Source organism: Vespa mandarinia, chromosome 3, assembly GCF_050613455.1.
Source record: "Vespa mandarinia isolate Hongniang chromosome 3, ASM5061345v1, whole genome shotgun sequence".
In the NCBI taxonomy this organism is placed as follows: domain Eukaryota; kingdom Metazoa; phylum Arthropoda; class Insecta; order Hymenoptera; family Vespidae; genus Vespa; species Vespa mandarinia.
Window position 1 is genome coordinate 9,142,501 of NC_140812.1, and position 15,710 is coordinate 9,158,210.

At 28.0% G+C, this 15,710-nt stretch overlaps 1 protein-coding gene across 6 annotated transcripts in view; it reads right to left on the reverse strand.

The window, feature by feature from the left end:
• Positions 1–15,442, reverse strand: part of LOC118447777 (spondin-1) — a 289,832-nt gene extending 274,390 nt beyond the window's left edge. The window contains exons 1-2 of one of the 6 annotated variants that reach the window (XM_085655982.1): positions 15,218–15,442; positions 14,126–14,186 (exon numbers count right to left, since the gene is read on the reverse strand). Coding sequence is in view for 1 of the 6 variants with exons in the window: in XM_085655976.1 (XP_085512102.1) it covers positions 14,126–14,189; positions 14,344–14,357 (78 nt within the window). In the remaining 5 variants the exon portion in view is untranslated. Of the gene's footprint in view, positions 1–14,125; positions 14,190–14,338; positions 14,504–15,150; positions 15,166–15,217 lie in introns of those variants that run through there. The other 5 variants (XM_085655979.1, XM_085655981.1, XM_085655976.1 and 2 more) reach the window with 5 other exon arrangements.
• Between the last annotated feature and the right edge of the window lie 268 nt (positions 15,443–15,710).

Consider the following 15,710-nt stretch of genomic DNA (forward strand, 5'->3'; position numbering starts at 1 on the left):
CATTTAAATTTATCCCTATTTATCATAACAACGTTTTATTTGCAAACGATAAATAAATTTTATAAATCAATGCCGATGAAAAAATCTTCTTCATTTATTAACAGAATTAATAATTAAATGTATTTATATTGTAGTTTATATTTTCACGGTATTTTTTCTTTTCTTGTTTTTTTTTTTGTTTTTGTTTTTTTGTTCCTTTTTCATACTATTTTGAAGAAAACTTCATAACATCGACGTTCACAGATCAGAATGAAAACTTAATGAATAGCGAATAGCCAATCATTGAATAATGAAAACATTGTTACGTTTATTTCTACGTCAGTAACAAATATGTTGCAAGAAGAAAAAAATATAGAGGAAAAAAAAGACCAGAGAGAGAGAGAGAGAGAGAGAGAGAGAGAGAGAGAGAGAGAGAGAGAGAGAGAGAGAGAGAGAGAAAGCAAAAAATACAATAGCAAATGAAATACATACTAGTAACTTCTCGTACGTACGTGAATGTGTGTGCGTGTGAATGTATGTGTGTACATGTTCTGTATGTATATGTACATACATATGCATGTGAGATCGTAAAGAGCATAGTTCGGTACTCGTTTAAAGGCGTTAACTTTTTTCACTATCGGATATGCGTATCCATTTCCTATCCAGTACCATGACACCATACGCGTTTCGTTTTTCATATATGTATAACATATGTATATTCCGTATTTCCCCGATGAAAATTTATCGAATAGAAGAAATATCGAAAATAATCGTTTCATATAAACGTATACATATCCGTAATATATTAATAAATATTAATAACGATTGATTGACATATTTGAACAGATATCATCAAGAAACGTAAATTGTAATTTTTACTATTATCGCTTTCGAAAATGAGAAATCAAAAAGTGAGAAATCGAAAGATCGTATTAACCTCGTACATATGTACATATATATGTGGTCTATCGATAATAAATATGAATATCATTCGAATGACATATCGAACAAATCTTATTAAGGATATATATATATATATATACATATATATTGTAATTTGGATGTATCGTTGAAAACCATAAAATCAAAAATCAGAAATCTAAAGAATCAGTACCGAACGTACTGTGAATTATTTACTTCCAATTATAATAATAATAAATATTAATAGCGTTTATAATGACACGTTCGATGGTAAGTACGTAAATAATAAAAAAATAAAAAATGAAAAAAAAAAAAAGAAAAGGAAAGAAAAAAAGACAAAACAAAAGAGAAAAGAGAAAAAGAGAAAGATAGATATGAGGGAAAAGGATATGAAGGGAACGAAGAGAGTAAGAAAAAAACAGAAAGAGAAAAGAAGGGAAAAACAACAAAAAAAAAAAAGAGAAACACGAAATAACAAAAACGTAAAGAAGGGAGAGGGGAGAAAGGAAAAAAAGAAAATAGTGTAGGCAGAGCAGAAATATAGAAAATAGATAAACGAAAAAAAAAAAAGATAAACAAGTATAAAGAGAGAACGAAATGGAAAAAAAGAGAATAAGAAATGAAAGAGAGAGAGAGAGAGAGAGAGAGAGAGAGAGAGAGAGAGAAGCAGAGTAAAAGAAAAATAGTAGAAGGAAATAAAAAAAAAATAGATAAAGTAAAATAATAGAAACAAAACAGAGGAATAGAGGATATATAAAATCAAAAAGAAAGAAATAGAAAATGGAAAGGAAAAAGGGAATAAGATATTACAGAAAGAGAGAGAGAGAGAGAGAGAGAGAGAGAGAGAGAGAGAGAGAGAGAGAGAGAGAGAGAAATAGAAAATAGAAAATAGAAAATAGATGAGCGAAAATATAGGAAACATAAGCGAGAAATAGAAAATGGATAAAGTGAAAGAGAAAACAAAAAAAAGAAGAAAAGAAAGAAAGAAAGAAAGAAAGAAAGAAAGAAAGAGAAAATGGAATGGAAAATGGGAACAATCAATGCGAGAAAGAGAGAGACAGAGAAAGGTGAAAAAAAAATAAAGAAGGAAAAAAAAGTGAGATGGAGAAAGAGAAATGGAAAAATTCGAAAAAAAAAAAAGAGAGAAAGGAAAGAGGGTGGCTAAAGAAAAGAGAAGAGAAATGAGAAGAGAGAGAGAGAGAGAGAGAGAGAGAGAGAAAGGGAAGAAAAAGAAACAAAGTATCGAAAAGAGATAAATAAAAAAAGATAATGATAACAAAAAATCGTCGACGTATAAAAATATCGACGTTTATCGATTTAAATAAGTAATTAACTAACCAATTAATTAATTAACCAACTTTAACAACGTAATACTTAGTCAAGAAAAATAGGAGTCTATTATTTTTAACACGAATACGAGAATGTGTACGTTCAATTATCGTCCCTTATTGTTTTTTAAATTCAATGTAAAGTTAAAAGAACAAAAGGAAATTGTAATATATTTTAATGAATAGCCCATCTGGATTATTTATCTACCTATCTATCTATCTATCTATCTATCTATCTATCTATCTATCTATTCTATTCTATTAAACAAACAGGTTAGTTAACGAAGCCCATCTCAAACGTGCCAAGTTTACCAAAGGGTCTACGTAAAAGTTATCGAATCATTCAGTGAAAGGCTAATTAATCACTTTTCACGGTTTGCGCGGGAAAGAGAGAAATGGAGATAGATAGACAGATAGATAGACAGATAGAGAGACAGAGAGAGAGAGAGAGAGAGAGAGAGAGAGAGAGAGAGAGAGAGAGAGAGAGAGAGAGAGAGAGAGAGAGAAAGAGAGAGAGAGAGAGAGAGAGAGAGAGAAGGAACTTTACTACAGGAGAAACCAACAAGAGTTTCGATTTCAATTTTCGCGGTAATCGCGTTAAGATCTTCGAAACGAAATCGACTACAGCGCCATTCGCTTCTTTTTAAAAAGGGGATGGGGATGGGGGTGGGGGGGGAATTTATTCAATTAAAATAAAACTTTTTCTTCGTTAGTTCCGACAATTGTTACGCCACTTGGCAAGCATTAAGAGACAAGAAAAGAAAATCTGTCTGTACGTGTGTTTATGTGTGAACCGTGTGTTTATTTATTTCGAGTGAAAATTTAGAGAAACTCAAACTCCTTTCTAACGAGTCCAACTCTTTTCTTTACCTCCCTCCTCTCCTAGCCACCACCCACCCCCCCTCCTAAAAGTTCTCTGCGAGCATGTAAAACATTATTTTAGCAATGGCCTAGTATAGGCTTTTCTTTCTTTTTCTTTTCTTTCTTTCTTTTTTTTTTCCTTTTTTTTTCTTTTTTTAAGCAACCAACCGCACCAGCACCGTTAGAACTATCGTGGCAACGAGCCACCTTCCTACGAGCTAATTTCCCTCTTTCTATCTCTATCTCTTTGTTTTTGTTTCTGCCTGTCTGCCTGTCTCTCTCACTCTCTCTTTTTTTTTTGCATTTTTACCCGTTTACTTCTACTCTTCAAAGAAATGCTTTGCAATAGGTAGATAACTATTTGTTTCAATTCCCACTTGTGATATATTTGTACGTATGCATTTGTAATAATGTTGAAATTTTTCCAAAAAAAAAAAAAAAAAAAAAAAAAAAAGATTATCGAAAATGCAATAAGCAACATTAATTAAGATAATAAAACTTTTGAAAAATCCAACTTTGCCTATCAATCGGTGATAATATTGATCAAAATAAATTATTATTATTTATGTTAATCGGCGATATTAATTACATGAGTTACAATATTATAATAATAAATAAATCTAATTAGATAATATCATTAACAGATTTCACTGATACAAATATAATATTTCAACAACTTTAAATATCAAAAATATATGATACGGTATACTATATAATAGTCATATATCGCACACACATACATTCGCAATTAAATGTAAAAAAAAGAACAAAAGAAAAAAATAAAAAAATAAAAAAAAAATGTAAAACTGCCGCATCAAAAAAAAAAAAAAAAAAAAGAAGAAAAAATTGAAGAAAAAGAAAAAAAGAAGAAGAAAAAATGAACAAAAAATCTCTCTCTCTCTCTCCTTTCTTACGTTTTTTTTTTTTTAATCCCAAATATTTAATCGTATTTCAATTTCATTACAAGAGATTCATTCAGACGTATGCTTAGATTAGGGATTTGTAATTCTCAATTTCAGACATCACCTCGTCGATCCTCGCTATAAGCCGACGTTTGATTCACCCCCAACTCCTAACACCCACCCACCGATCCATCCCGACGTAACCCTCTATCGTGACCTAATTCCGCAAACGTGATATTTTCTTATTAAATTAAAGAATAACGCACGGGAAACAAAGTTTCCAATGTGTATTCGCCTTTACCGTTCACTCGCCGTTAATATTCAAGGATACGACGGAGGCTTATCGTTGAGAAGAGAAAATTATAAGAAAATATTGAATATTTGTGTGCGATTTATATAAAAAAAAAAAAAAAAAAAAAAAAAAAATTCTTCTTCCACCATCTTTGAATTCCACTCGAATAGATGAGAAAGTATCTAACAAAGGAAGAAAACAGAAACAGAAAAATAAATAAATAAATAAATAAATAAATAAATAAACAAAGAAAGAAAAAAGGAAAAAAAAATTCGAAACCTTTCACGCGCCAAATATGTGATACATTTTTGATAATAAACGTATATGATTATAAACATATTTTCTATATATGTATATATATATATACATATATATTTTTTTTTTATGCATTGTGTAATAGTAATTGTGTAATTGTGTAAAACTATTGTGTCTATACGAATTTACTTAGAATAGTACAACAATTAAAAGCTTATTCTCTGTATATTTTTTATATATGCTTTGTGTATATGCAAGTATATGCATTATGTAATACAAGTATTGTGCTTGTTTTTGTTTATGTGTGTTCTGTACGAATGTGTGAAAAGAACATCTCGTTCAAAAAGCTTTCGCCCAAACCATTTCAATGCATCCTGAGAAGTAAACGATTTCTTAGCAAGACGGAATAATATAAGTATGTGTGTTGCACATGTGCACTATTGTGTACGTAAATGTACTGCACTATATCTGTATTGTGTGTATATGTATGTGTGTGTAAGTACAATGTACGTATATACGTATGTGCATATACGTATGTCGATGTGTATGATGTATGTATGTACATATATAGTAAATGTAAAATACAGAGAGAGAGAGAGAGAGAGAGAGAGAGAGAGAGAGAGAGAGAGAGAGAGAGAGAGAGAGAGAGAGAGATTCGTAAGTGAGGAAACCGACAAAATGTCGACCAAGAGGGGGAACGAACGAAAAATATCCGAGACAAAATTTTCATGTTGTAAATCGTTGGTTCCTCGACAAAACGTGACTCCTTTTAAAATTCAAAAGATGTTGAAATGGTAAAAAAAGAAGAAAAAAAAAAAAATAATAATAATAATAATAATACGAGAAAAGGAGGAAATGCTATCGACGATATTACGATTTACGTCTAGTAAATTTGTATGCACTAACATAAATCAGTGATATTCGATCTCTTATGATCGCCTTGACGATAGCACGTCATTCAGCGATGATTTAACATTCTCTTTTGGTAGGATACAAAAAAAAATTAAAATAAATATATAAATAAAAATAACAAATAAAATATAATGTATGTTACGTATGTAAAGGTAAAATGAAAAAGGAAAAAAATAAGTGTTACTTTCATTTTGTTTCGTATCTTTTTTTTTTAAGTATCTTTTAAATACTATAGAAAACAACGTGTGCATGCATCTCTCTCTCTCTCTCTCTCTCTCTTTCCCTCTCTCTCTCTCTCTCTCTCTCTGTGTGTATGTGTGCGTATGTGTAATAAATAATAAAAAATAACAAAAAAATTTATAATACATAAATCTATATAAATATATTTTTTCCTTTTTTTATTTTAGTTACTTCTTGGTGCATATAAAAAATAATTTAAAAAATATATATATATAATAAATAATAATAATAATAATAATAATAATAATATATATATAACAAATGATAAAAAATAATAAATACAAGCGTAAGTTCATTTTTTTTTCTCTTATATATATATATATATTTTTTTTACTCTTTATCGTATACGAGAAAAAATAATAAAAAAAAATACACACACACACACACACACACACACATATATAAAAGCGTGCAAGTAAAATTTTCATTTTTGCTTTATTTTCCCTTTCTTCCTTTTTTTTTTTTTCTTTCGTTTTGTTTCCAACGGTCATACTATTTTATCTTCGTGACAAAACGTTTCGACCATGCCATTTCATAATTCACGGAATAATAAATAATAAAGCGCTGTAAAATATCGCACGTGGCTTCAATCGTATTTACGCATGATTTCCATCGTTTTCGATGTTTATTTTTTCTATTTATTTTCTATTGTTTTTATTTATTTATTTCGTTCTTTTCTTTTTTCCAACCCTCCTCCTCCCACCCACCCACCCACTACCCTTTAAATCCATAAAACGATTACATTTCGGTCGCCCGCATTGGTCGATGATTATCGATTTTAATTCTACCGCAGGAAATTTCCGCTGGGCCGCATTACTTGCTCTATTGAGCCCATCGGTTGAACGCCAATAGACTAAATATTCTTTCACATTGTTAACAATTGTAAATAATATCTATAAAGTCAATGAGAATTGATTTCTATGATGAAGATGAAACAAACAAAAGAAAAAAAGAAAATAAGAAAAAAAAAGAAAAAGAAAAAGAAAGAAGAAAATAAAACAGAAAAATTAATCATCTAAAAATTCTTCCTATCTAATAAGAAATAATTATACAAATTTTAAATCCCGATATATGATTAGATATTTGAAATTAATTAAATAAATTAATTATTTAATAATATCATAAAGTTATTAGAGATCAATAATATATACGTGGTTATTACAAGCGTTTAATAAATTAATTTCTTTTTTTTTTTTTTTTTTTTTGTTTAAATAAATAACGACGATTGTTGTAACATAATTAAAATACATTTTTCCCTTTTATGTCTTTTCTTTTAAGATTATACGTAATATAAATTCTATCCCTTTATGTCTTTATGTCTTCCAAATGATATATGATAATTGTAACGCAATAATACTAGATAAACAAAACATATTATAAAACAAAAATAAATATATAATATTAAACGAATGGCGAAAGTTTTATATTTTGTATAATTAATAATTCGAATACTCCGGATGTATTGATAATAAGAGTACTAATACTTATTAATTATTATTATTATCATAATAATAATAATAATAATAATAATAATAATAATAATAATAATAATAATAATAATAATAATAATAATAATAATAATAATAATAATAATAATAATAATAATAATAATAATAATAATAATAATAATAATAATAATAATAATAATAAAAATAATAATAAATCCGAAACCGGATATTCAAGTACTCAGATTGAACTCGGAATACTCGAATTTGAATTTTTGATTTATTAAAGAGCAATTCGAGTACTCGTATATCCAGCTAGCTAGCTAGAGCATCAATACGTATATACATGATCGTGATAAATAGAAGAAAAAAAAAAAAAAAAGAAATAAAAAATTCTAGATTAATTATTCGATTTAAATATTAATATCCGAATAATCAGATTCAAATCGCAATTTCTAATGAATAATTCGAATACCCGTATATATCGGATTTACAAATATCTATATATAATTAGTAACGATAAAAGATTCGTAACCTGGTATTCAAATATAAGGATTTCATTAAAAATATCCGAATACTCAGATTCGTATTTAAATTAGAATTTTGAGTTATATAATGAGTAAATTAAGTACTTCGAAATCTAGTTAGTAAGAACATTAGTACATATATATATATACATATATACATATATACATATACATATATACATATATACATATATACATATACATATATATATGCATGCATAGATATATATAGATACATAAACTTGTTACTCATTCGACAAAATTTATTTCTCTTTCGTTATAACCAGTGGCAACGAACGAGTTCGTCGGAGTTACGTCAAGCAACAAGTTGTAAAATACGCATTCGGCCGTAAGTAATGAAATACGTGTTTGAGTGCGCGCGTTTCCCCCGTCGAAAATAGATCTCCACTACTATTTCTCGAAACAAAAATTTTCTCTCTCATTTTTTGTTTTTTTCTTTTTTTTTTTTGTTTTTTTCTTTCCTTTTTTCATTTTTTGTTTATCGCCAATATAATATCGACAAATGATGTTTATTTTACATATATATAAAATAAACATATGTATATATATATATATTTATTTATTTTCACCAAATAATTATCTTCCGTTTATGCCAAACAATTAAATTTAAATAAACTAATATTATTATATTAATTATATAATTTATATCTGATGAATGAATCACTTGATTAATTAATATTTGCGTATATGTATGTATTGGTTTAAAAAAAAAAAAAAAAAAAGTAACGAAAAAATTTGAACAGGTACACGTGTGAGTAGATATTTAAAAACAATACACTTCTTTTCTTATATGTATATATATAATAGAAAAAAAAAAAAAAAACAAAAACAAAAACAAAAACGAAAACAAAAATAAATAAATAAAATTAAACAAATAAAAAAAAAAAAAAAACTAGAAAAAAAAATAAAAAAAGAAAATAAAACAGACATAGACAATATACATATATATATATGTGTGTGTGTGTATTGTATATATATATGTGTATATATATATATATATATATATATATATATATATATATATGAAAAATACAAACTGGAAAGAATAAACAACCATTATGCATCGAGAAAAAAAATTAGTTAACACACGTTCGTACACGAAAATCAATTAATCTGTTATATACCTTTTATAACGAAAAAAGCCGTCATATTATTCTCTCTAATATTCTCTCTCTCTCTCTCTGTCTCTCTCTCTCTCTCTCTCTCTCTCTCTCTCTCTCTCTCTCTCTCTCTCTCTCTCTCTCTCTCTCTCTCTCTCTCTCTCTCTCTCTCTCTCTCTCTTTCTCTTTCTCTCTGTCTGTCTCTTTCTCTGTCTCTCTCCCTGTTTTCCACACAACTTACATAGTCGAAATATTTCGTAACGATGTTTACTCGAGAAAAACACTGATTAACTTTAAACTTAAAGTTTTACTACTACTCTTGGAATGATTGCTGTAGAAAAATACGAGAGAAAGTTTTCTAAACAAAATGAAAGTTTTTCTTTTTCCGATGATAATTAAATAAAAACCGCATAAAAGAATTAGAACAATTATTTTTTCCTTATCCTATTTGAGGTTAGAATTCGCAAAAAAAAAAAAAAGAAAAGGGTGGGTGAAAAAATGAAAACGTTTATATCATCGTCTCGAACAATTAGTATAACAATAAATTATTTAACACGTGATTCTTAGTCAAAAAAAAAAATCCCTAGGCTATTGTACAATATAACAATTAATACTTTTTCAAGATTTACTTAGGGTAATTTTATTTCGCAAATATTCTCCTTAAAAAAAAAAAAAAAAACTTAAATAAATAAATAAATAAATAAATAAATAAATAAAAAAAAAAAAAAAGAAAGTTCCTAGATCGGCAATTTTACGCTTTGACAAAAATCAAAAGGAAAATTTTAGGAAAAAGAAAGAAAAAAAAAAAAAAAAAAAAAAAAAAGAAAAGAAAAAAAAGAGAGAGAGAAAGCTAATCTAAAAAGTCTCGAAAAAGTGTAATTAATTTTCCGTATGTATAAAGGAATTTTTTTGTATCCAGGTCGTATTAATAATTCCGACATCATATTTATTGGACAACTCAATATATATTCGCATATATATAAACACATACATACATATATTTATACATATATACAAAGGCATGTATATTAGCATATATATAGACACATACATACATATATACATACATACATTTATATATACATATATATATAGGCACATACATACATTTATATACAATATATGTATATATACGTATATTTATGTACTATATATTTTATACAATATGTATATAGTATGTATGTACTATATACTTTATACAATATGTATATAGTATGTATGTACTATATACTATATACAATATGTATATAGTATGTATATATATAACGTGACGATAGAAGAGATGAAAAATATTCGATTTCGACTTTTCGGAAAACTTTTTCGTTCTGTAAAGTCCCTTATACAAAAGTTCCTTTCTTTTTACATTGAAAAACTGATGGAAACCGAAAGAGAAACGGGAGAAGACGAGAGAGAGAGAGAGAGAGAGGAGAAGAGGAGGAGAGAGAGAGAGAAAGAGAGAGAGAGATAATAAGAGATAGAGGGGAGGAAATGGAAGGGAAAAAGAATATATTGCCTTTTCTTTCGAACGAAATTTTAAACATTTGCACCGTATAAGATTTCAATTCATTCGTTCCAATTTTCTTCCTGTAAAAAAATAAAAAAAAATAAAAAAAAAAGAAAGAAAGAAAAAGTAAAAAAAAAAAAAAATAAAAAAAAAGAACGAATCAAGAGAACTTTTGTTCGAACCGAACGGTATTCTTTCAAGTTTGTTCAAATTTATTTCTGGAAAGAAAAAAAAAGGAGAGGAGAAAAAAGAAAAGAAAGAAGAAAGAAGAATAAAGAAAAGGGAAATAAAAAAATCCTCGAACAAACGCGAATCGAATCTTTCCGGTTGAATCCAATGTCGAATCCATATTCTTTTATAAAAACATATATTCCCAATTGATCGACAGTAAATATTAAATATTAAAAATATTTTGGAAAGTTTTAAATGAACGATAGAACACGTACTTACGTTTTAAAAGGATCTTATTGATTTGAAATGAATTATTGATCATTGGCGTAAACAAGTCAATCGATCGAGTTTCAATTAATGATTACGTCAATAATGGAAATGATCATTTCTTTTGGACTTTTCTCTTCTTTCTTTCTATTTTCTTTTTTTTTTTTTTTTTTTTTTTTTTTTATCGGCTCGTATAAGATCTAACATCTACATCGAATCGATTTAAAATCGTTTATCAATCAATCCCTCGACAGCAATTTACAATATCGAATAGGTTCGTGAAAAATGAACGTAGGTTTCCGAAAACTAGGTCTCGGTGCGTAAAAAAAGGAACAAAAAAAAAAAAAAAAAAAAGGAAAGAAAAGAAGAAGAAAAAAAAGAAGAAGTTTTGAAAAAGGCTACGTTCGTCAACAATTTACATTTCATCTCAGATACATTGTCTATGTACATTTATAAGCATACAGAACACGTCGAAAACAAAATTTTATTGTATATGTACCAATTCAATACAGTTTATATTATATATATATATATATATATATATATATATATATATACATACATATAAATTTCTATTCGTACATTTATGCGAATAGAAAGTTAAAAATAAATTTTGTTATATAGGAATATCCAATTCGATCTATGTATACGTATGTACGTGCTTATATCTACTTAAAAAAAAAAAAAAAAAAAAAAAAAAAAAAAATATATATATATATATAAATAATAAAATTCATATTCTATATGTTAATACCTATCAAAAGTCTATAAAAAATTTTATCTCTATTATATACCGACTATATTATCAATTATATATCCAATTCGATAATATAAATAATATAAATGTAACAATAATATATAACAGTATAAATATAATAATATATAGTTCATATAAATTATATATACATAATAATATATATATATATACATAATTATACGTTATTTATTTATATATATATATACTATATATTATACATAATTATGTATAATTACATATAATAAATAATATAATACATAATAATTATATATATACACACACACACACATATATATATATATATATACCTATTCAATTAATTATACTTATACACGAGAATAAAAAAGAAAGAAAAGGAAAAAAGAAATGTATGCATGCGTATATAGAAATTATAAAAACGTTAAGATCTTTATATCGGTTCACATTGAAGTAGTTAATCCTAAGTTGTTTCACCCTTGTTGGTAACGAGAACGCGATAGTGGATTCGTGGAAAGACTATGGGCTATACTTCTGTTCTAACAACAGGTGCGGCCGTGACAACAAGAAAAAAAAATAAAAAAGAAAAAAAAAGGAAAAAAAAAATGAAAAATAGGAGGAAAAAAGATGGAGAAAAAAAAAAGCAGCACGTAAATGGAACGAACAAACACAGAAGCTTTATATTCTTTACTAATACATACGTTGGTACCCATATAAGAATACGCGAGTTAGCGTTAATGGAATTTGCGATTTTATCGAACTAGCAATCATTTTTCTTTATTTTTCTTTATTTTTCTTTCCATCGGAAATAATAACAAGAACATTATTCTTCTATAAATTTTTCTTTAACAAACGAAACCTATAAGTTGAATTTAACAAATACATCTTACGACATTCGATTAATTCTATTATATAATTCTAAATTTTTCTTTTTATTAACTTGAACGAGAAAAAAAAAAAAAAAGAAAAAAAATTACCTAGAAATTTGCACAACGTTTCAATAATCGCAATTAATGTCAACGTGTTTTCATGAATTAATTTTTTTTTTTTTTTTTTCAAAATAGAAAAGAAGAAGGGGAACGAATTATCTTTCATATTTTTTCTAGAAATTTTCATAATTTCAAAAATGGTTCAATCTTTTTTTTTTCTTTTTTTTTTTTTTTTTTTTACCAACGACAACTAGCGACTATAACTTCATTAATACTAACGAGTTTTCATGAATCAACATTTTTCAAAGTAGAAGAAGTATAAAAAAATTACTACTATTTCTACAAATTTTCATAATTTCGAAAATCATTCAATTTTCTTTTTTTTTTTTGTCAACAACAACTTAAGCGCGCAACTTAATTAATACTAACGAGTTCTCATGAATTAAGTTTCTCGAGAGAGAGAGAGAGAGAGGAAAAAAAAAAAAAGAATAACAATTAATTTCCCTACAAATTTTAATAAATCATAAAATCGTTCAATCTTTTTTTTTTTTATATATAAACGATAACAATCCTATAACTCGATTAATTCTACAATTTTTTTTATAAATCGACTTTATTAAAATTAAAATCGAAAAAAAAAAAAAAAAAAGGAAGAAAAGTAAATAAAATGAATCATTCCACATAACCATAAATCAAAATCTTTTTAAAATATTCATAAATCAAAAATCCTTCATAATTTGACAATTAGAATTACGTTCGTGTAATCTTTTGGATCGATTCAACGCAATTTTTTCACGCAATCAAATTAATAAAAATCATGAAAGAAAAAAATTTTCCTTTCATGTTGAACAACAATTGTAATAATACAAATAAATCAATTATGACGACAACGTCAGCAGTTGAGGAAAGTGAAAAAGTATTGAGAAGCAAATAGGAAAAGAAATACCAAAAAAAAAAAAAAAGGATAAGAAAAAGGGCAAAAAAGACGAAAAACAAAAAAAGGCGAAGAAAAGAAGCAAAAAACTGGACGAATTTTCGGTTACGACCACACTCGATTTTGATAAAAAAACGATTTGATATTAAAAAAAAAAAAATCTGTGCGAATTTTCGGTTACGACGACACTCGAAGAACAATTTGACCAAAAAGGAAAGGAAAAAGAAAAAAATTAATTGGACGAATTTTCGGTTATGACGACACTCGAAGAACGATTTGACCAAAAAGAAAAAAGAAAAAAAAAATGAACGAATTTTCGTTCACGACGATACTCGAAGAACGATTTGACAAAAAAAAAAAAAAAAAAAAAAAAAAAAAAAAATCGAAAAATAAAAAAATAAAATCCAGAAAAGAGAGAGAGAGAGAGAGAGAGAGGGACAGAGAGAGAAAAAGAAAACAAGAAAAAGAAAACTGAGCGAACTTTCGTTTACGATCACAATTACAACACCCGAAAAAACTTAATCATTAAACATCATCGAAATTGCAAAATCAATTAAATTCGTAGAAGAACGATAATACGAGTGATATTACATATATATATATCGTTCACTAAATGATTTAAAAAAAAAAAAAATCATTAACTGGTATAAATCGTATATACGCATGTAATACAATTACCTAGATATGGAGAAAGAAAAGGAAAAAAGTAAAAGAAGAAAAAAGAAAACAAAAGAACAAGAAAACGAAGAGGTACAAAAAAAAGGGTAAAAAACAAAAAAAAAATAGAAAATAACGGGAACTTACCTCGTTCGACGAAAGGGGAATAAAAATCTCTTCACCAGAAAGTAATACGATTTTTCCTCTCCTTCTTCACGTAGGATAGAATACAAAAAAAAACCGCGATAAAGAGAGATAGATAAATAGATAAACGGATTATATATATATATATATATATATATGTGTGTATATATATATATATATAAATATATAGAAATGGTAAACTGAACTGAATAACACCTCACATATCACACAACATTATTTTCGAACGCAACTATTATTTTTCATCTCTCTCCCTACAACAACAATAACACCGACGACGACGACAACAACAACAACAACAACAACAAAGACAATAACAACCTCTCTCCGTTCTCGAACGATCAGAGAGAAAGAGGGCGGAGAAGGGAGGGGGAGGGAGGGAGGGAGGGAGGTAGAGAGAGAGAGAGAGAGAGAGAGAGAGAGAGAGAGAGAGAGAGAGAGAGTAAAAAGAAAAAAAAAGAAAGAAAAAGATACAAGAAAAATAACCGAAAGAAGTACGAAGTGAGAAAATGTAACGGAGGAGCGTTTGCAAAATTACAAAAAAAAAAAAAAAAAAAAAAAAAAAAGAAAAGAAAATTAAAAGAAAAGAAAATTAAAAGAAAAGAAAATTAAAGAAGAACAATCGCGATGATAATAATCAATTAATTAAATAATTGACTGATTGATTGATTGGATTGATTGATAGCAAAAAAAAAAATTTCCTCTCAAATGTTCAAAGCGAAGAAGAAAGGTATCAGAGGAAAAATAAAGAGAAAAATAAAAAAAAAGAAAAATACAGACAGAGAATTCACAGGGAGATTTTCTTTTTTTCTTTTTTTTTTCGTTGTCGGTTTGTTCGCGCACGAATTTGGACTCGTCGTCTACAACGAACGACGACGAATCAACGAGAACGAACCAACGAACGAACGTACGAACGTACGAACGAACGAACGAACGAACGAACGAACGTACGAACGTACGTACGTACGAGAAATAGAGAAAGAGAAATTAGAAGCAACGGAGCTTCTCACGTTTCTCGAGGACGGTCGAACAGGCGCAAAAAGCACGCAAGCACGCAAGCACGCAAACACGACGTACGAGACGCACGACCTACGACGACGAACCCTTTACGCGCGTTTGAATTTACGACGAAACACGCGTACGATAAAGAGAGGGAATTATGACTGACTGACAGAGAGAGAAAGAGAGAGAGAGAGAGAGAGTAAGTGAGTAACTGAGTGTGTGTATGAGAGAGAGAGAGAGAGAGTGAAGATAGGCAACGACTTAAAAAAAAATCAGTAAGAAGACGCGTATCCTCTCCGGTCGAGGGTCAACACGATACTGCGAGATACGCGCCGAGCGCCGCTTTTGCCCGCTCTCTCGTTTGCCGAACATACCCCCACCATGACTATCCTAGCTTACATACACCCGCCCCACTACCACCGCCGCCTAACCGTTACAACACTCGACCGCCGCACGCCGACCAGTCTAGGGCGCATGTCATTGGTTGAAATGCCGGGCGACCGATCAACCGATTATTCGTAGATGATGTTTTTTTGTTTTTCCTTTTTTTTTCTTTTGTTTTGTTTGG